Source organism: Oncorhynchus mykiss, chromosome 30, assembly GCF_013265735.2.
Source record: "Oncorhynchus mykiss isolate Arlee chromosome 30, USDA_OmykA_1.1, whole genome shotgun sequence".
NCBI classification, from domain to species: domain Eukaryota; kingdom Metazoa; phylum Chordata; class Actinopteri; order Salmoniformes; family Salmonidae; genus Oncorhynchus; species Oncorhynchus mykiss.
In genome coordinates this window covers 4,145,382-4,168,896 of record NC_050570.1, presented here as the reverse complement: position 1 = coordinate 4,168,896, position 23,515 = coordinate 4,145,382, and the positions used below count along the sequence as shown (strand labels likewise).

General features: G+C 41.0%; 1 protein-coding gene across 7 annotated transcripts in view; it reads right to left on the bottom strand.

The window, feature by feature from the left end:
• The window catches only part of LOC110521167 (epidermal growth factor receptor kinase substrate 8-like protein 2), a 95,353-nt gene that overhangs the window by 6,495 nt on the left and 65,343 nt on the right, over window positions 1–23,515 (bottom strand). For all 7 annotated transcript variants that reach the window (XM_036968506.1, XM_036968505.1, XM_036968509.1 and 4 more), the window contains 11 exons: window positions 22,534–22,610; window positions 18,411–18,534; window positions 17,294–17,382; window positions 16,684–16,758; window positions 14,077–14,225; window positions 11,760–11,928; window positions 11,473–11,507; window positions 11,178–11,286; window positions 4,264–4,395; window positions 3,617–3,698; window positions 1,256–1,442 (listed from right to left, as the gene is read on the bottom strand). In XM_036968506.1, the coding sequence (XP_036824401.1) occupies window positions 1,256–1,442; window positions 3,617–3,698; window positions 4,264–4,395; window positions 11,178–11,286; window positions 11,473–11,507; window positions 11,760–11,928; window positions 14,077–14,225; window positions 16,684–16,758; window positions 17,294–17,382; window positions 18,411–18,534; window positions 22,534–22,610 (1,228 nt within the window). The remainder of the gene's footprint in view (window positions 1–1,255; window positions 1,443–3,616; window positions 3,699–4,263; window positions 4,396–11,177; window positions 11,287–11,472; window positions 11,508–11,759; window positions 11,929–14,076; window positions 14,226–16,683; window positions 16,759–17,293; window positions 17,383–18,410; window positions 18,535–22,533; window positions 22,611–23,515) is intronic.

The following is a 23,515-nucleotide window of genomic DNA, read 5'->3' as shown; positions in this document are numbered from 1 at the left end:
CAGGTCATATAGCATGATAACACCATGAAGTAACTGATGACCAGGTCATGATAACACCATGAGGTAACTGATGACCAGGTCATATAGCATGATAACACCATGAGGTAACTGATGACCAGGTCATATAGCATGATAACACCATGAAGTAACTGATGACCAGGACATATAGCATGATAACACCATGAGGTAACTGATGACCAGGTCATGATAACACCATGAAGTAACTGATGACCAGGTCATGATAATACCATGAGGTAACTGATGACCAGGTCATATAGCATGATAACACCATGAGGTAACTGATGACCAGGTCATATAGCATGATAACACCATGAGGTAACTGATGACCAGGTCATGATAACACCATGAAGTAACTGATGACCAGGTCATGATAATACCATGAGGTAACTGATGACCAGGTCATATAGCATGATAACACCATGAGGTAACTGATGACCAGGTCATATAGCATGATAACACCATGAGGTAACTGATGACCAGGTCATATAGCATGATAACACCATGAGGTAACTGATGACCAGGACATATAGCATGATAACACCATGAGTTAACTGATGACCAGGTCATGATAACACCATGAGGTAACTGATGACCAGGTCATGATAACACCATGAGGTAACTGATGACCAGGACATATAGCATGATAACACCATGAGGTAACTGATGACCAGGTCATGATAACACCATGAGGTAACTGATGACCAGGTCATGATAACACCATGAGGTAACTGATGACCAGGTCATATAGCATGATAACACCATGAGGTAACTGATGACCAGGTCATATAGCATGATAACACCATGAGGTAACTGATGACCAGGACATATAGCATGATAACACCATGAGGTAACTGATGACCAAGTCATATAGCATGATAACACCATGAGGTAACTGATGACCAAGTCATATAGCATGATAACACCATGAGGTAACTGATGACCAGGACATATAGCATGATAACACCATGAGGTAACTGATGACCAAGTCATATAGCATGATAACACCATGAGTTAACTGATGACCAGGTCATATAGCATGATAACACCATGAGGTAACTGATGACCAGGTCATGATAACACCATGAGTTAACTGATGACATGTGTGATTTTGTGTGTGTGTGTGTGTGTGTGTGTGTGTGTGTGTGTGTGTGTGTGTGTGTGTGTGTGTGTGTGTGTGTGTGTGTGCGTGTGTGCGTGTGTGTGTGTGCGTGTGTGTGTGTGTGTGGTGTCTCACGGTTTAGAGAATCCCTTGGAGTTGAGCCAGGCGGTAACCTGCGGGGGGCTGGAATTGAAAGTGAGGAGCGTGGAACTGCTGCTTGAAGGGCGCTCCACCCTGAAGTTACGGGCTGGAGGCTGGGACTTATTACTGGTGATCCTCTTCAACAACTCATCATTCACCTCATCCATCTGGTGTGTCCGAGCTGGGGGAAGGGAGGACGGAGAGGAGGGCGGGGGGGGGGGGGGGAAGTGAGAGGGAGACAGAGAAGGACAGATACAGAGAGAGAGAGAGAGAGAGAGACAGAGAAAGTTACTGTTTAGGAGGCATTCCTAATAATCTATAAGGTCTGAGGTCTTCTTAGCTAAGATGAGGAAACTTGAGGTAAACTTGAAGAAATGTTTAAGCAAAGATAGCTCAGATAGCCAAGATAAGCAGTTATCTAGATTGTTCAGTAGGAAATTAAACCTGACACCAGTATCATAGACAGAAATTAGTTGGTGGGAAGGCCTACAGAAATCTGGGTAGGCCCCCCCAACAAAATGTTATTGGGGGGGGGGGTAGAGAAACATGTGCAGTTGTATAGCTAATCTCATGCTATTGTACACATTTTGTCATGAGGCCGAGAGAACGTTTATCTTGTTTGCTAAGTGAAAAAAATAGGCAATGACATGGTGCATATCGCCATAGAAACACAGAGACATACAGCATGCCTCAATGACATGGTACATATCGCCATAGAAACACAGAGACATACAGGATGTCTCAATGACATGGTACATATCGCCATAGAAACACAGAGACATACAGGATGTCTCAATGGCATGGTACATATCGCCATAGAAACACAGAGACATACAGCATGCCTCAATGACATGGTACATATCGCCATAGAAACACAGAGACATACAGCATGCCTCAATGACATGGTACATATCGCCATAGAAACACAGAGACATACAGCATGCCTCAATGACATGGTACATATCGCCATAGAAACACAGAGACATACAGGATGTCTCAATGACATGGTACATATCGCCATAGAAACACAGAGACATACAGGATGTCTCAATGGCATGGTACATATCGCCATAGAAACACAGAGACATACAGCATGCCTCAATGACACGGTACATATCGCCATAGAAACACAGAGACATACAGCATGTCTCAATGACATGGTACATATCGCCATAGAAACACAGAGACATACAGGATGTCTCAATGACATGGTACATATCGCCATAGAAACACAGAGACATACAGGATGTCTCAATGGCATGGTACATATCGCCATAGAAACACAGAGACATACAGCATGCCTCAATGACATGGTACATATCGCCATAGAAACACAGAGACATACAGGATGTCTCAATGACATGGTACATATCGCCATAGAAACACAGAGACATACAGGATGCCTCAATGACATGGTACATATCGCCATAGAAACACAGAGACATACAGCATGCCTCAATGACATGGTACATATCGCCATAGAAACACAGAGACATACAGGATGTCTCAATGACATGGTACATATCGCCATAGAAACACAGAGACATACAGCATGCCTCAATGACATGGTACATATCACCATAGAAACACAGAGACATACAGGATGTCTCAATGGCATGGTACATATCGCCATAGAAACACAGAGACATACAGCATGTCTCAATGACATGGTACATATCGCCATAGAAACACAGAGACATACAGGATGTCTCAATGACATGGTACATATCGCCATAGAAACACAGAGACATACAGGATGCCTCAATGATATGGTACATATTGCCATAGAAACACAGAGACATACAGCATGCCTCAATGACATGGTACATATCGCCATAGAAACACAGAGACATACAGGATGCCTCAATGATATGGTACATATTGCCATAGAAACACAGAGACATACAGCATGCCTCAATGACATGGTACATATCGCCACAGAGACATACAGCATGCCTCAATGACATGGTACATATCGCCATAGAAACACAGAGACATACAGCATGCCTCAATGACATGGTACATATCGCCATAGAAACACAGAGACATACAGCATGCCTCAATGACATGGTACATATCGCCATAGAAACACAGAGACATACAGGATGCCTCAATGCAGTCGTATTCCTGGTGTATTGTGGGTGTGGTTTTCAGTTACTTATTTTTGACAACCCATCCCGTGAGAGTGAATGTCTACTGTTTGCAATGAATTCTATCTTATGGTGTTGGCATTTTCAGGTAAAAAGACAAATAATGTTCAGGTTTGAAACACTCAATCTAAATGGGTGGGCTGATTGGGTGGGCTGATTGGGTTGGGCCCACCCACCCATGCCTACGCGGCTGTAAGAGACTCACAGTCTTTGGAGCGGCTCATGTCAAAGCTCTCCCCTCTACCTAGAGAGCTGGAGGGAGAGGTTGGGCTGTAGGGCTGGCCAGCCTGGCGGTCCACGTTCACACACAGGAGACAGAGAGGAAGACATGTGGAAGGATGTTAGAATGAATGAATGAATGAATGAATGAATGAATGAATGAATTGGATTCATACAGTGCTTTTCCAGATGCTGACTAACACACTATGTGGAAGGATGTTATAATGAATGAATGAATTAATTGGATTTATACAGTGCTTTTCCAGATGCTGACTAACACACTATGTGGAAGGATGTTGTCAGGGGAAACAGGTTTAACATTCTAATTTTAAAATAGCTTACAGGATGTACTGCTTTATAATTGGTTGGGCTGTTACAGTATGGAGGAGGGGTTGGTAGCATGATGGGGTGTGTGTGTGTGTGTGTGTGTGTGTGTGTGTGTGTGTGTGTGTGTGTGTGTGTGTGTGTGTGTGTGTGTGTGTGTGTGTGTGTGTGTGTATGTGTGGGTGTTTGAGTGTATGTGTGCGTGCATACATCTGTGTTTGTGTGTGTGGTGTGTGTTTGTGTGTATGTCTGTGTGTTTGTGTGTATGTGTGCGTGCATACATATGTGTGTGTGTGTGTATAAAGTTACCTGGCTATAGAGGGGTTCAGCCATGCCGTGTGGTTCCTCTAGTGTGACCACTTCCAGGACGTTGGAGGGGACGTATCCTGATTGGCCACTCCTGTCCCTCACTTTCCACCACTGTTTATCGTCCTCTATCACCTGCAAGGCCACAATGACATAATAATAATAATAATAATTATAATAATAATATAATAATATAATAATAATATAATAATAATATATTAATAATAATAATAATATAATAATAATATAATAATATAATAATAATATAATAATAATATATTAATAATAATAATAATATAATAATAATATAATAATAATATATTAATAATAATAATAATAATATAATAATAATATATTAATAATAATAATAATAATATATTAATAATGATAATAATAATAATAATTATAATAATAATATAATAATAATATAATAATAATATAATAATAATATATTAATAATAATAATAATAATATATTAATAATAATAATAATAATAATATAATAATAATAATAATAATAATAATATAATAATAATAATATATTAATAATAATAAGAAGAATAATAATTATAATAATAATATAATAATAATATATTAATAATAATAATAATAATAATATATTAATAATAATAATAATAATAATATATTAATAATAATAATAATAATAATAATATAATAATAATAATAATAATAATAATATAATAATAATAATAATAATAATATAATAATAATATATTAATAATAATAATAATAATATAATAATAATAATAATAATATAATAATAATATATTAATAATAATAATAATAATAATAATAATAATAATATAATAATAATATATTAATAATAATAATAATGTAATAATAATATAATAACAATATAATAATATAATAATAATAATAATAATATTGTAATAACATAATAATAATAATAATAATAATAACAATGATAATAATAATGATAATAATATAATAATAATATATTAATAATAATAATAATATAATAATAATATAATAATAATATATTAATAATAATAATATATAATAATAATATAATAATAATATATTAATAATATATTAATAATAATAATATAATAATAATATATTAATAATAATAATAATATAATAATAATATAATAATAATATATTAATAATAATAATAATATAATAATAATATAATAATAATATAATAATAATATATTAATAATAATAATAATATAATAATAATATAATAATAATATATTAATAATAATAATATATAATAATAATATAATAATAATATATTAATAATATATTAATAATAATAATAATATAATAATAATATATTAATAATAATAATATATAATAATAATAATATATTAATAATAATAATATATAATAATAATAATATATTAATAATAATAATATATAATAATAATAATATATTAATAATAATATATAATAATAATAATATATTAATAATAATAATATATAATAATATAATAATATAATAATAATATAATAATAATATATTAATAATAATAATAATATATTAATAATAATAATAATATAATAATAATATAATAATAATATAATAATATAATAATATATAATAATAATATAATAAATAATAATATAATAACAATAATATAATAATAATAAAATAACAATAACAATAATGATAATAATATAATAACAATATAATAATAATAAAATAACAATAACAATAATGATAATAATATAATAACAATATAATAATATAATAATAATAATAATAATAATACTATTGTAATAACATAATAATAATAATAATAATAATAACAATGATAATAATCATAATAATATAATAATAATAATAATAATGATAATAATGATAATAATAATATAGTAATAATATAATACTAATAATAACAATGATAATAATGATAATAATAATATAATAATGATTGTATTTATATCTCAACACTACAAGGATGTAGGTGAAGTTTAGTCTGTAGTGCTGTAGGTTATTTATCTTTAAATGCAGCAGGTAATCTTCTTAAACTAATTACTTAATGTATTCAATTTGTATAACAATTCTGTTATCAATTTGACTAATGGTTTAGGTTAAGATTTCTGAAATATTTTCAGCATTATTTTCACGATAGCTCACATCTGCATAATTTAAATCTAACATTAATTTTGCATGAGACAAAAGTCCACTTGATCAATAGATATTGATCTAGTATCCTACGGCGCCGCTTGTGTGGCCTTAGGAACAGAATTAATAGAATGGGCGTCCCCATTCAACTCAATAATGGGTGGACTGGCGGGCCATTGCAAGTGTACCCATAGGAGCAAAGCAGGAAGTAAAAGCAGGAAGTAAAAGCAGGAAGTAAAAGCAGGAAGTAAGAGCAGGAAGTAAAAGCAGGAAGTAAAAGCAGGAAGTAAAAGCAGGAAGTGTACCCATCAATATGTGCTGTGATTTGTTTAATTCAACTCAACTGACATCACAAAAAATACATCCCATTGGATGAGACACATCAGTTAAAATCATTTGAACATTCTACATTACCATGGAAATGATTGCATCACAATAACAGGCAGCCATTGTCGAGTGTACCCGTGAGTTAACCAGGGTTAGGAGTTCCAAGCCAATGTAGAGGTGGCAGATAGCCTAGTGGTTAGAGCGTTTGGCCGGGCAGGAAGTAGCCTCGTGGTTAGAGCGTTTGGCAGGGCAGCAGGTAGCCTAGTGGTTAGAGCATTGGGCCAGTAACCGAAAGGTTGCTAGATCGAATCCTCGAACTGCCAAGGTAAAAATCTGTCGTTCTGCCCCTGAACAAGGCAGTTAACCCACTGTTAACCCACTGTTCCTAGGCCGTCATTGAAAATAAGAATTTGTTCTAAACTGACTTGCCTAGTTAAATGTAAAAAAAGAAAGAACTGTTTCAGTTCTTGATGTCTAGATGTATTATGCTTCTACACCTGCATTGCTTGCTGTTTGGGGTTTTAGGCTGGGTTTCTGTACAGCATAAATACATTTGATTTGATTTGACATTATATTAAGATGCTATTTTGGCTGGTCAAACCAAATCTTATCTGGTGGTCAAGCGGTCTAGGTCGCTGCCAGTTTATACAGTTGAAGTCACCTTTCGCCAAATACATTTAAACTCAGTTTTTCACAATTCCTGACATTTAATCCTAGTAGAAATTCCCTGTCTTAGGTCAGTTAGGATCACCACTTTATTTTAAGAATGTGAAATGTCAGAATAATAGTAGCGAATGATTTATTTCAGTTTTTATTTCTTTCATCACATTCCCAGTGGGTCAGAAGTTTACATACACTCAATTAGTATTTGGTAGCATTGCCTTTAAATTGTTTAACTTCGGTGAAACATTTCGGGTAGCCTTCCACAAGCTTCCCACAATAAGTTGGGTGAAGTTTGGCCCATTCCTCCTGACAGAGCTGGTGTAACTGAGTCAGGTTTGTAGGCCTCCTTGCTCGCACACGCTTTTTCAGTTCTGCACACACATTTTCTATAGGGTTGAGGTCAGGGCTTTGTGATGGCCACTCCAATACCTTGACTTTGTTGTCCTTAAGCCATTTTGCCACAACTTTGGAAGTATGCTTGGGGTCCTTGTCCATTTGGAAGACCCATTTGCAACCAAGCTTTAACTTCATGACTGATGTCTTGAGATGTTTTCATGATTTTCATGATGCCATCTATTTTGTGAAGTGCACCAGTCCCTCCTGCCCCAAAGCACCCCCACAACATGATGCTGCCACCCCCGTGCTTCATGGATGGGATGGTGTTCTTCGGCTTGCAAGCCTCCCCCTTTTCCCCCAAACAAAACGATGGTCATTATGGTCAAACAGTTCTACTTTTGTTTTATCAGACCAAAGGACATTTCTACAAAAAGTACGATCTTTGTCCCCATGTGCAGTTGCAAATCGTAGTCTGGATTTTTATGGCAGTTTTGGAGCAGTGGTTTCTTCCTTGCTGAGCGGCCTTTCAGGTTATGTTGATATAGAACTTGTTTTACTGTGGATATAGATACTTTTGTACCCGTTTCCTCCAGCATCTTCACAGGGTCCTTTGCTGTTGTTCTGGGATTGATTTGCACTTTTTGCACCAAAGTACGTTCATCTCTAGGAGACAGAACGCGTCTCCTTCCTGAGCGGTATGATGGCTGCGTGATCCCATGGTGTTTATACCTGCGTACTATTGTTTGTACAGATGAACGTGGTACCTTCAGGCATTTGGAAATTGCTCCCAAGGATGAACCAGACTTGTGGAGGTCTACAATTTTTTTTCTGAAGTCTTGGCTGATTTCTTTTGATTTTCCCATGATGTCAAGCAAAAGAGGCACTGAGTTTGAAGGTAGGTCTTGAAATACATCCACAGGTACATCTCCAATTGACTCAAATTATGTCAATTAGCCTATCAGATGCTTCTAAAGCCATGACATAATTTCGTGGAATTTTCCAAGCTGTTTAAACAATTGTTGGAAAAATGACTTGTGTCATGCACAAAGTAGATGTCCTAACCGACTTGCCAAAACTATAGTTTGTTAACAAGAAATGTGTGGTGATTGAAAAGCAAGTTTTAATGACTCCAACCTAAGTGTATGTAAACTTCCGACTTCAACTGTAGATGTCGTACCTCCAGCACCTCGTCCTGCAGTACTGACAGTATTATAATATAGATGTCGTACCTCCAGCACCTCGTCCTGCAGTACTGACAGTATTATAATATAGATGTCGTACCTCTAGCACCTTGTCCTGCAGTACTGACAGTATTATAATATAGATGACGTACCTCCAGCACCTCGTCCTGCAGTACTGACAGTATTATAATATACAGTGCCTTGCGAAAGTATTCGGCCCCCTTGAACTTTGCGACCTTTTGCCACATTTCAGGCTTCAAACATAAAGATATAAAACTGTATTTTTTTGTGAAGAATCAACAACAAGTGGGACACAATCATGAAGTGGAACGACATTTATTGGATATTTCAAACTTTTTTAACAAATCAAAAACTGAAAAATTGGGCGTGCAAAATGATTCAGCCCCCTTAAGTTAATACTTTGTAGCGCCACCTTTTGCTGCGATTACAGCTGTAAGTCGCTTGGGGTATGTCTCTATCAGTTTTGCACATCGAGAGACTGAATTTTTTTCCCATTCCTCCTTGCAAAACAGCTCGAGCTCAGTGAGGTTGGATGGAGAGCATTTGTGAACAGCAGTTTTCAGTTCTTTCCACAGATTCTCGATTGGATTCAGGTCTGGACTTTGACTTGGCCATTCTAACACCTGGATATGTTTATTTTTGAACCATTCCATTGTAGATTTTACTTTATGTTTTGGATCATTGTCTTGTTGGAAGACAAATCTCCATCACAGTCTCAGGTCTTTTGCAGACTCCATCAGGTTTTCTTCCAGAATGGTCCTGTATTTGGCTCCATCCATCTTCCCATCAATTTTAACCATCTTCCCTGTCCCTGCTGAAGAAAAGCAGGCCCAAACCATGATGCTGCCACCACCATGTTTGACAGTGGGGATGGTGTGTTCAGCTGTGTTGTTTTTACGCCAAACATAACGTTTTGCATTGTTGCCAAAAAGTTTAATTTTGGTTTCATCTGACCAGAGCACCTTCTTCCACATGTTTGGTGTGTCTCCCAGGTGGCTTGTGGCAAACTTTAAACAACACATTTTATGGATATCTTTAAGAAATGGCGTTCTTCTTGCCACTCTTCCATAAAGGCCAGATTTGTGTAATATACGACTGATTGTTGTCCTATGGACAGAGTCTCCCACCTCAGCTGTAGATCTCTGCAGTTCATCCAAAGTGATCATGGGCCTCTTGGCTGCATCTCTGATCAGTCTTCTCCTTGTATGAGCTGAAAGTTTAGAGGGACGGCCAGGTCTTGGTAGATTTGCAGTGGTCTGATACTCCTTCCATTTCAATATTATCGCTTGCACAGTGCTCCTTGGGATGTTTAAAGCTTGGGAAATCTTTTTGTATCCAAATCCGGCTTTAAACTTCTTCACAACAGTATCTCGGACCTGCCTGGTGTGTTCCTTGTTCTTCATGATGCTCTCTGCGCTTTTAACGGACCTCTGAGACTATCACAGTGCAGGTGCATTTATACGGAGACTTGATTACACACAGGTGGATTGTATTTATCATCATTAGTCATTTAGGTCAACATTGGATCATTCAGAGATCCTCACTGATCTTCTGGAGAGAGTTTGCTGCACTGAAAGTAAAGGGGCTGAATAATTTTGCACGCCCAATTTTTCAGTTTTTGATTTGTTAAAAAAGTTTGAAATATCCAATAAATGTCGTTCCACTTCATGATTGTGTCCCAGTTGTTGTTGATTCTTCACAAAAAAATACAGTTTTATATCTTTATGTTTGAAGCCTGAAATGTGGCAAAAGGTCGCAAAGTTCAAGGGGGCCGAATACTTTCGCAAGGCACTGTAGATGTCGTACCTCTAGCACCTCATCCTGCAGTACTGACAGTATTATAATATAGATGTCGTACCTCTACCACCTCGTCCTGCAGTACTGACAGTATTATAATATAGATGTCGTACCTCCAGCACCTCGTCCTGCAGTACTGACAGTATTATAATATAGATGTCGTACCTCTACCACCTCGTCCTGCAGTACTGACAGTATTATAATATAGATGTCGTACCTCTACCACCTCGTCCTGCAGTACTAACAGTATTATAATATAGATGTCGTACCTCTACCACCTCGTCCTGCAGTACTGACAGTATTATAATATAGATGTCGTACCTCTACCACCTCGTCCTGCAGTACTGACAGTATTATAATATAGATGTCGTACCTCCAGCACCTCGTCCTGCAGTACTGACAGTATTATAATATAGATGTCGTACCTCCAGCACCTCGTCCTGCAGTACTGACAGCATTATAATATAGATGTCGTACCTCTACCACCTCGTCCTGCAGTACTGACAGTTCGTTGGCGTTGCGGGCCACAAAGTGGTAGCAGATCTTAGCATATTTACGGGACGAGGACGCCAGACCATTGTAGGACCTGAGACAGGAGACAAATGTCACAGAGTCACAAACAACAAACAGTCTTAACGTGTGTACAGATTACAATGCAGCTCAAGAAACAACAAAGTTAAATCAAATTAAATAAAAAGAAGTAACAACAATGAGAATAGTAGCAGTGTGTTGTAATGTAGAATCACATTAACTAGAAATATCATAAACTGACCCATTTGATGAGCTGGAAGACTGGGTTCCGAAAAACTGAAAATGAGAGGATTTTATTATCATTGTAAAGTGATGATATGGACTGGTACTGTGTGTGTCTGACTATCCTAACACCCTGTGCTCAAAGTATTCAAACCTGTTTTGCAAACCAAGAAGAGCTTATAAGCGAGAAGAAATGTAAACAAACAAATGAAGAACTAACAGTGGTCTACTATAAGGACTGAAACGAACAGCGGTCCAGAGATTACTACAGCTGTTTTCCTACTGATCAATCTCCCTCCCTCTCACCTCTTCTGACTTGTGTGGGGACATGGGGTGGGACATGAAGGACATGGGAGGTTCCCCTGATCCCTCTGTCTCCCATGGGGCGGTCCTGAACAGCTCAGCTGGGGGCTCCCACCCGTTCCTGAACTTAGGGAAGTAGGTAGAGGCACACTGGTCCCGTGGCCAGTCCGCTCTGGGGTAAACACAGAGACAACCAGGGTTGTAGTAGAGGGTAAACACAGAGACAACTAGGGTTGTAGCGGAGGGTAAACACAGAGACAACCAGGGTTGTAGTAGAGGGTAAACACAGAGACAACCAGGGTTATAGTAGAGGGTAAACAGAGACAACCAGGGTTGTAGTAGAGGGTAAACACAGAGACAACCAGGGTTGTAGTGGAGGGTAAACAGAGACAACCAGGGTTGTAGTGGAAGGTAAACACAGAGACAACCAGGGTTGTAGTAGAGGGTAAACAGACAGACAACCAGGGTTGTAGTGGAGGGTAAACACAGAGACAACCAGGGTTGTAGTGGAGGGTAAACACAGAGACAACCAGGGTTGTAGTGGAGGGTAAACTCAGAGACAACCAGGGTTGTAGTGGAGGGTAAACACACAGACATAACCAGGGTTGTAGTAGAGGGTAAACAGACAGACAACCAGGGTTGTAGTGGAGGGTAAACAGACAGACAACCAGGGTTGTAGTGGAGGGTAAACAAAGAGACAACCAGGGTTGTAGTGGAGGGTAAACACAGAGACAACCAGGGTTGTAGTGGAGGGTAAACACAGAGACAACCAGGGTTGTAGTGGAGGGTAAACACAGAGACAACCAGGGTTGTAGTGGAGGGTAAACACAGAGACAACCAGGGTTGTAATAGAGGGTAAACACAGAGACAACCAGGGTTGTAATAGAGGGTAAACACAGAGACAACCAGGGTTGTAGTGGAGGGTAAACACAGAGACAACCAGGGTTGTAATAGAGGGTAAACACAGAGACAACCAGGGTTGTAGTGGAGGGTAAACACACAGACATAACCAGGGTTGTAGTAGAGGGTAAACACAGAGACAACCAGGGTTGTAGTGGAGGGTAAACACAGAGACAACCAGGGTTGTAGCGGAGGGTAAACACAGAGACAACCAGGGTTGTAGTGGAGGGTAAACACACAGACAACCAGGGTTGTAGTGGAGGGTAAACACCAGTTTACCACATCATTGATTTCACCCCGACCGACAATCAGAGTTTATCACTACATCACTGGACATATGACAAGGCCTATAAGACATTATAAAGGCTCATACAAGCCTATAACAACGTCTACATTCTGATAAATTGCAGGCCTTAACAGCAGGTTTTAGATAACATGTTATCAATGGGATAATAGCATAACAAATCACTCCCATCTATAAATTTAGAGGTTATTACTGACCTTAAATTCTGAATTCAGATGGACACATCTGATGTTTACCAACAGGGACACGGGCCATCTGAGTTACCCTTGTATCATATTGACCTTTTATTCTGATTTTTGCAGTATCTATGCACACTCACACACTCACAGGGCCCTACACACACACAGGGCCCTACACACTCACAGGGCCACACACACTCACACACACTCACAGGGCCCTACACACACACACACACACACTCACAGAGCCCTACACACTCACAGGGCCCTACATACACACAGGGCCCTACACACTCACAGGGCCCTACACACTCACAAGGCCCTACACACTCACAGGGCCCTACACACTCACAGGGCCCCACACACTCACAGGGCCCCACACACTCACAGGGCCCTACATACTCACAGGGCCCTACACACTCACAGGGCCACACACACTCACAGGGCCCTACACACTCACAGGGCCCTACACACTCACAGGGCCCTACACAGACACAGGGCCCTACACACTCACACAATCACAGGGCCCTACACACTCACAGGGCCACACACACTCACAGGGCCCTACACACTCACAGGGCCCTACACAGACACAGGGCCCTACACACTCACACAATCACAGGGCCCTACACACTCACAGGGCCACACACACTCACAGGGCCCCACACACTCACAGGGCCCCTACACACTCACACACACTCATTCCACCATCTGTTCACTCACACATAATATGCACATCCATTTATACTGACTCTACACACACACCCACTCACATACAGGCTGCTGCTACCCTGTTTATCGTATAGTCTAGTTACCTTACCCCGAAAGTATCTACCTCTATCAGCACATGTGCAACCACACACACACACCACACACACACACCACACACACACACACACACACACACACACACACACACACACACACTCTCCAGTACCTAGGTCTTGTCCACCCATCTCCCAGCAGTTCAAAGATGGTCATTTCTTTAGGCGACAGATGACCTCTCAGGAAGTCTACTGCATCTCTGGATAAGTGAGGAGAGACCACAGAGCGGGGCAGCTCTACGCTACCACAGGACTGGAGCACCTAGAGGTCAAAGGTTAGAGGTCACACATCTACCTGTACAGGCTACAGACAGGTGAGGAGAGACCACGGAGCGGGGCAGCTCTACACTACCACAGGACTGGAGCACCTAGAAGTCAAAGGTTAGAGGTCACACATCTACCTGTACAGGCTACAGACAGGTGAGGAGAGACCACGGAGCAGGGCAGCTCTACACTACCACAGGACTGGAGCACCTAGAAGTCAAAGGTTAGAGGTCACACATCTACCTGTACAGGCTACAGACAGGTGAGGAGAGACCACGGAGCGGGGCAGCTCTACACTACCACAGGACCCGAGAACTTCGAACAGGTAACGTACAAATACCCTCTGTACATCTATAACCATCCTTGAACCCTTCAACCTAAGGTGGAAGCAATTCTGCAACAACTTCACCATCAGGAGGTAATGTGGTTACACCAATCCAATCCTCTCATCTATCATAGGGCCGTATCTAGGGCCGTATCTAGGGCCGTATCCAGGACAGTATCCAGGGCCGTATCCAGGACAGTATCCAGGGCCGTATCCAGGACAGTATCCAGGGCCGTATCCAGGACAGTATCCAGGGCCGTATCCAGGACAGTATCCAGGGCCGTATCCAGGACAGTATCCAGGGCCGTATCTAGGGCCGTATCCAGGGCCGTATCTAGGGCCATATCCAGGGCCGTATCAAGGACAGTATCCAGGACAGTAACCAGGACTGTATCCATGGCCGTATCCAGGACCGTATCCAGGACCGTAACCAGGACCGTATCCAGGACCGTATCCAGGACAGTAACCAGGACCGTATCCAGGACAGTATCCAGGACCGTATCCAGGACCGTATCCAGGACCGTATCCAGGACAGTAACCAGGACAGTATCCAGGACAGTATCCAGGACAGTATCCAGGGCCGTATCCAGGACCGTATCTAGGGCCGTATCCAGGACAGTATCCAGGGCCGTATCCAGGACAGTATCCAGGGCCGTATCCAGGACAGTATCCAGGGCCGTATCTAGGGCCGTATCCAGGGCCTTATCCAGGACAGTATCCAGGACAGTAACCAGGACCGTATCCAGGGCCGTATCCAGGACCGTATCCAGGACCGTATCCAGGACCGTATCCAGGACCGTAACCAGGACCGTAACCAGGACCGTATCCAGGACCGTATCCAGGACAGTAACCAGGACCAAATCCAGGACAGTATCCAGGACCGTATCCAGGACCGTATCCAGGACCGTATCCAGGACAGTAAACAGGACAGTAACCAGGACCGTATCCAGGACCGTATCCAGGACCGTATCTAGGACCGTAACCAGGACCGTATCCAGGACCGTATCCAGGACCGTATCCAGGACCTTATCCAGGACAGTAACCAGGACAGTAACCAGGACAGTAACCAGGACCGTATCCAGGACCGTAACCAGGACAGTATCCAGAATAGTATCCAGGACAGTAACCAGGACAGTATCCAGGACAGTATCCAGGACAGTATCCAGGGCCGTATCCAGGACCGTATCCAGGACCGTATCCAGGACAGTAACCAGGACAGTATCCAGGACAGTAACCAGGACAGTAACCAGGACCGTATCCAGGACCGTATCCAGGACCGTATCCAGGACCGTAACCAGGACAGTATCCAGGACCGTATCCAGGACCGTAACCAGGACAGTATCCAGGACCGTATCCAGGACCGTATCCAGGACCGTATCCAGGACAGTAACCAGGACATTAACCAGGACAGTATCCAGGACCGTATCCAGGACAGTATCCAGGACAGTATCCAGGACAATAACCAGAACAGTAACCAGGACAGTAACCAGGACAGTAACCAGGACAGTATCCAGGAGAGTAACCAGGACAGTAGCCAGGACAGTATCCAGGACAGTAACCAGGACCGTATCCAGGACAGTAACCAGGACAGTATCCAGGACCGTATCCAGGACCGTACCCAGGACCGTATCCAGGACCGTATCCAGGACAGTAACCAGGACAGTAACCAGGACAGTAACCAGGACAGCGTTGTTGGATGAATGAGAGAGGAAAGGTAAATCTGTCCTACACTATGCTTATTAATGATTATGTAGCTGAGTGAAACCACACTATTCTGGTCTGGTTAGTATCATTCCAGGGTTGGGAGGGTGTGTGTGTTACTCTGGTCTGGTTAGTGCCATGGAAGGATTGTGTGTTTGTGTGTTACTCTGGTCTGGTTAGTGCCATGGAAGGATTGTGTGTTTGTGTGTTACTCTGGTCTGGTTAGTGCCATGGAAGGATTGTGTGTTTGTGTGTTACTCTGGTCTGGTTAGTGCCATGGAAGGATTGTGTGTTTGTGTGTTACTCTGGTCTGGTTAGTGCCATGGAAGGATTGTGTGTTTGTGTGTTACTCTGGTCTGGTTAGTGCCATGGAAGGATTGTGTGTGTGTGTGTGTGTGTGTGTGTGTGTGTGTATCAGTCACGTTCTTACCAGGTCCAGGGGGCCGAACAGGAAGTGCACCAGTTCAGAAGCGCTGGGGTTCTGGATGTGTTTCTTCAGTTTGGCCTGCAGGGGGCAGAGTGACACACATACTGTAGACACAGTTGACCACAGCTCTGTAGGCTACCATTTTGGAACTTTGCCGATGTCATCGATAGAGCCGATGGGATTACTGTTTGTTCTACAATATATATGTCTATTTGAACATTCTGAAAATTCCACAACGTTGTGTCCTTCTGAACGGGGCCCTGGTATAGTACTGAGGTGCCCCTGGTATAGTACTAAGGTGCCCCTGGTAGAGTACTGAGGTGCCCCTGGTATAGTACTGAGGTGCCCCTGGTAGAGTACTGAGGTGCCCCTGGTAGAGTAATGAGGTGCCCCTGGTATAGTACTGAGGGGCCCCTGGTGTAGTAATGAGGTGCCCCTGGTAGAGTACTGAGGTGCCCCTGGTAGAGTAATGAGGTGCCCCTGGTATAGTACTGAAGAGCCCCTGGTGTAGTAATGAGGTGCCCCTGGTAGAGTACTGAGGTGCCCCTGGTAGAGTAATGAGGTGCCCCTGGTAGAGTAATGAGGTGCAGTGTATAGGGGGAACTCAACTCACCAGTAGGTTGAAAGCCAGCTTAAGTTTCTGTAGGCTATCAATGAACTCTGCCTCAGAGGGGGGCCTAGCTCTCAGGGTCAGCATTCCCTCTGTCAACAAGCACACAGACAAAGAGAGAGGTTCATTTTACTTTAACTATTTGTACATCGTTACAACACTGTATACAGACACAATATGACATTTGAAATATCTTTGTTACTTGGGAACTTTTGTGAGTGTAATGTTTACCGTTCTTTTTTTATTGTTTATTTAGCTTTTGTTTATTATCTATTTCACTTGCTTTGGCATTTTAAACATACGTTTCCCATCCCAATAAAGCCCTTAGTTGAACTGAGAGAGAGACAGAGAGAGAAAGATGGAGAGAGACAGACAGACAGACAGACAGACAGACAGACAGACAGGCAGGCAGGCAGGCAGGCAGGCAGACAGACAGACAGACAGACCTAGAGAGACAGAGAGACAGACAGAGAGAGAAAGATGGAGAGAGAGAGACAGACAGACAGACAGACAGACAGACAGACAGACAGACAGACAGACAGACAGACAGACAGACAGACAGACAGACAGACAGACAGACAGACAGACAGACAGACAGACAGACAGACAGACAGACAGACAGACAGACAGACAGACAGACAGACAGACAGACAGACAGACAGACAGACAGACAGACAGGCAGACAGGCAGACAGGCAGACAGGCAGACAGACAGACAGACAGACCTAGAGAGACAGAGAGACAGACAGAGAGAGACAGAGACAGACAGACCGAGAGAGACAGACAGACAGAGACAGAGACAGAGACAGACAGACAGACAGACAGCCAGACAGACAGACAGACAGACCCTCTGTATGGATATAAGGGTATGGGGTCTGGCTGTAAGGACCTCTCTTTGTGCATGGTGGCATTGTCATGCTGAAACAGGAACTCAAAAAAGTTGGAAGCACAGAATCATCTAGAATGTCATTGTAACAGACGAATCCACTCATTTGAAGGGGTGTCCACATACTGTTGTGTGTGTGTGTATATATATATATATATATATATAAGAAGAACATAGAAAGTATCAGTGGACAATGTGTGTCATAATTGTCACGTGACCAGAAGAAGAGACAGACCTGCTGGGCCTTTCTTCTTCTTCTTACTCTTGTTGCGCTGGTTGAGCTGAGAGAACGCCTCCGCAGCCTTCTGCAGCCGAGCCACAAAGAACTCTATGTCATCCAGGGAACAGTTCAGGATTTGCTGTCAGGGAAACACAGAGAGAGAGAGAGAGAGAGACGAGAGGGATGAGAGAGAGAGAGAGAGAGAGACGAGAGGGATGAGAAAGAGAGAGAGAGAGAGAGAGAGAGAGAGAGATAGAAATAGGGAGAGAAAAAGAGAAAGAGAGAGAAAAAGAGAAAGAGAGAGAAAAAGAAAGAGAGAGAGAGAGACAGGGAGACAGAGGGAGAGAGAGAGAGAGAGAGACGGAGACAGAGAGAGAGAGAGAGTGAGAGAGAGGAGAGAAAGACAAAAGTGGAACGGGTGATGTAATGTCAAATCAAAGTTTATTGGTTGGTATGTTATCGCAGGCGCAGAGAAATGCTTATGTTGCTAGCTCCAACAGTGCATTAAATATCTAGCAATACAATAACAATACACGAAACCTAAAGTAAAAAAAAACTAGAATACAGTATATACATATGTAGTGGACAGTAGTAGTTAAATAGGATGAACCATGACTAGAATACAGTATATACATATGAAGTGGACAGTAGTAGTTAAATAGGACAGGCCTTGACTAGAATACAGTATATACATATGAAGTGGACAGTAGTAGTTAAATAGGACAGGCCTTGACTAGAATACAGTATATACATATGAAGTGGACAGTAGTAGTTAAATAGGACAGGCCTTGACTAGAATACAGAATATACATATGAAGTGGACAGTAGTAGTTAAATAGGACAGGCCTTGACTAGAATACAGTATATACATATGAAGTGGACAGTAGTAGTTAAATAGGACAGGCCTTGACTAGAATACAGTATATACATATGAAGTCGACAGTAGTAGTTAAATAGGACAGGCCTTGACTAGAATACAGTATATACATATGTAGTGGACAGTAGTAGTTAAATAGGACAGGCCTTGACTAGAATACAGTATATACATATGAAGTGGACAGTAGTAGTTAAATAGGACAGGCCTTGATTAGAATACAGTATATACATATGAAGTGGACAGTAGTAGTTATATAGGATGAACCATGACTAGAATACAGTATACTGCAACCCTGTTGATGTGGATGGGGGTGTGCTCTTTCTGCTGTCTGCTGTCGTCCAGAATCAACTTCTTAGTTTTGTTGACGTTGTTTTCCTTGGAACCAAGGTCCTAACCTCCTCCTCGTTGTTTTCCTTGGAACCAAGGTCCTAACCTCCTCCTCGTTGTTTTCCTTGGAACCAAGGTCCTAACCTCCTCCTCGTTGTTTTCCTTGGAACCAAGGTTCTAACCTCCTCCTCGTTGTTTTCCTTGGAACCAAGGTTCTAACCTCCTCCTCGTTGTTTTCCTTGGAACCAAGGTTCTAACCTCCTCCTCGTTGTAGGCTGTTTTGTCGTTGTTGGGGTAATCACCCCTTCCAGTGTCGTCAATAAACTTTAATTGGATTCAGTTGGAGACGTGTGTGTGGCCACGGGTGAACAGGGAGTACAGGACGTACAGAGTATGTTACAGTCCCCTGACGTCTCTCTGGAACTGAACTCACCTACTCAGTCCAGGGACTGAGCGTTAATGTGTAATAAAGTCGGAAGCGGTGGATGGTTTGCTCGCCTCCTGAGTCTGACTAGGACCCCACTTCTCCTTCCTCTTCTCCGGCGACTTTGATTGATTTAGTTTTTATTTCACCTTTATTTAACCAGGTAGGCTAGTTGAGAACACCTTTATTTAACCAGGTAGGCTAGTTGAGAACACCTTTATTTAACCAGGTAGGCTAGTTGAGAACACCTTTATTTAACCAGGTAGGCTAGTTGAGAACACCTTTATTTAACCAGGTAGGCTAGTTGAGAACACCTTTATTTAACCAGGTAGGCTAGTTGAGAACACCTTTATTTAACCAGGTAGGCTAGTTGAGAACACCTTTATTTAACCAGGTAGGCCAGTTGAGAACACCTTTATTTAACCAGGTAGGCTAGTTGAGAACACCTTTATTTAACCAGGTAGGTCAGTTGAGAACACCTTTATTTAACCAGGTAGGCTAGTTGAGAACACCTTTATTTAACCAGGTAGGCTAGTTGAGAACACCTTTATTTAACCAGGTAGGCTAGTTGAGAACACCTTTATTTAACCAGGTAGGCCAGTTGAGAACACCTTTATTTAACCAGGTAGGCTAGTTGAGAACACCTTTATTTAACCAGGTAGGCTAGTTGAGAACACCTTTATTTAACCAGGTAGGTCAGTTGAGAACACCTTTATTTAACCAGGTAGGCTAGTTGAGAACACCTTTATTTAACCAGGTAGGCTAGTTGAGAACACCTTTATTTAACCAGGTAGGCCAGTTGAGAACACCTTTATTTAACCAGGTAGGCCAGTTGAGAACACCTTTATTTAACCAGGTAGGCTAGTTGAGAACACCTTTATTTAACCAGGTAGGTCAGTTGAGAACACCTTTATTTAACCAGGTAGGCTAGTTGAGAACACCTTTATTTAACCAGGTAGGCTAGTTGAGAACACCTTTATTTAACCAGGTAGGCTAGTTGAGAACACCTTTATTTAACCAGGTAGGCCAGTTGAGAACACCTTTATTTAACCAGGTAGGCTAGTTGAGAACACCTTTATTTAACCAGGTAGGCTAGTTGAGAACACCTTTATTTAACCAGGTAGGTCAGTTGAGAACACCTTTATTTAACCAGGTAGGCTAGTTGAGAACACCTTTATTTAACCAGGTAGGCTAGTTGAGAACACCTTTATTTAACCAGGTAGGCCAGTTGAGAACACCTTTATTTAACCAGGTAGGCTAGTTGAGAACACCTTTATTTAACCAGGTAGGCTGGTTGAGAACACCTTTATTTAACCAGGTAGGCTAGTTGAGAACACCTTTATTTAACCAGGTAGGCTAGTTGAGAACACCTTTATTTAACCAGGTAGGCTAGTTGAGAACACCTTTATTTAACCAGGTAGGCTAGTTGAGAACACCTTTATTTAACCAGGTAGGCTAGTTGAGAACACCTTTATTTAACCAGGTAGGCTAGTTGAGAACACCTTTATTTAACCAGGTAGGCTGGTTGAGAACACCTTTATTTAACCAGGTAGGCTAGTTGAGAACACCTTTATTTAACCAGGTAGGCTAGTTGAGAACACCTTTATTTAACCAGGTAGGCCAGTTGAGAACACCTTTATTTAACCAGGTAGGCCAGTTGAGAACACCTTTATTTAACCAGGTAGGCTAGTTGAGAACACCTTTATTTAACCAGGTAGGCTAGTTGAGAACACCTTTATTTAACCAGGTAGGCCAGTTGAGAACACCTTTATTTAACCAGGTAGGCTAGTTGAGAACACCTTTATTTAACCAGGTAGGCTGGTTGAGAACACCTTTATTTAACCAGGTAGGCTAGTTGAGAACACCTTTATTTAACCAGGTAGGCTAGTTGAGAACACCTTTATTTAACCAGGTAGGCCAGTTGAGAACACCTTTATTTAACCAGGTTGGCCAGTTGAGAACAAGTTCTCATTTACAACTGCGATCTGGCCAAGATAAAGCAAAGCAGTGCGACACAAAACAACAACACAGAGTTACACATGGAATAAACAAGCGAACAGTCAATAACACAATAGGAAAAAAAAAGTCTATATACAGTGTGTGCAAATGGCGTGAGGAGGTAAGGCAATAAATAGACCATAGTAGCGGAGTAATTACAATTTAGCAAATTAACACTGGAGTGATAGACGAGCAGATGATGATGTGCAAGTAGTGATACTGTTGGTGTAGCACCAGGGATGAATGGGTCATCAGTGTGTCTAAACAAAGGATCCAAGTCAGGAAAAATAATGTAAGAAATAACAAAAATTGAAAAAAGCCAAAAAAAACTGCCAAGTTGGATAGTAGCTAGAAACAGGGCGGCCATCTTGTTTTCCATCTTGTTTAAAATCTTGTTTAAAATCTTGTATTAAATATTGTAAAGCGCTTTAAGCATCATGAAAAAGCACTATAAATATATAGTATTAATTATAGTATTATATTAGTATTTCATAAATAAGAGTGTAACTCACCACGTCCTTCTCAATGCGCTGGGCCAGCTTCTCATGGGACTCTGGGTCCTGCTGGGCCGAACCTCGCCTCTCCACATCTGAAATAATGATAACAGTTATTGTTGTTGTTGACGTTGTTTTGTGTGTGTGTGTGTGTGTGTATCAGTGTGTGTGAGTATCAGTGTGTGTGTGTCAGCGTGTGTGTGTCAGCGTGTGTGTGTGAGTATCAGTGTGTATGTGTCAGTGTGTGTGTGTCAGTGTGTGTGTGTGTGTCAGCGTGTGTGTGTGTGTCAGTGTGTGTCAGTGTGTGTGTGTGTGTGTGATATGACCATACTGATATAACCATACTGATATGCCCATACTGATATGACTAACATGATATAACCATACTGATATGACCATACTGATATGCCCATACTGATATGACTAACATGATATGACCATACTGACCATACTGATATGACCATACTGACCATACTGATATGCCCATACTGACCATACTGATATGACCATACTGATATGACCATACTGACCATACTGATATGACTAACATGATATGACCATACTGATATAACGAACATGATATGACCATACTGATATAACCATACTGATATGACTAACATGATATGACCATACTGATATGACCATACTGATATGACTAACATGATATGACCATACTGATATGACCATACTGATATGACTAACATGATATGACCATACTGATATGACCATACTGATATGACCATACTGATATGACTAACATGATATGACCATACTGATATGACTAACATGATATGACCATACTGATATGACTAACATGATATGACCATACTGAAATGACCATACTGATATGACTAACATGATATGACAATACTGAAATGACCATACTGATATGACTAACATGATATAACCATACTGATATGACCATACTGACCATACTGATATGACTAACATGATATAACCATACTGATATGACCATACTGATATGACTAACATGATATGA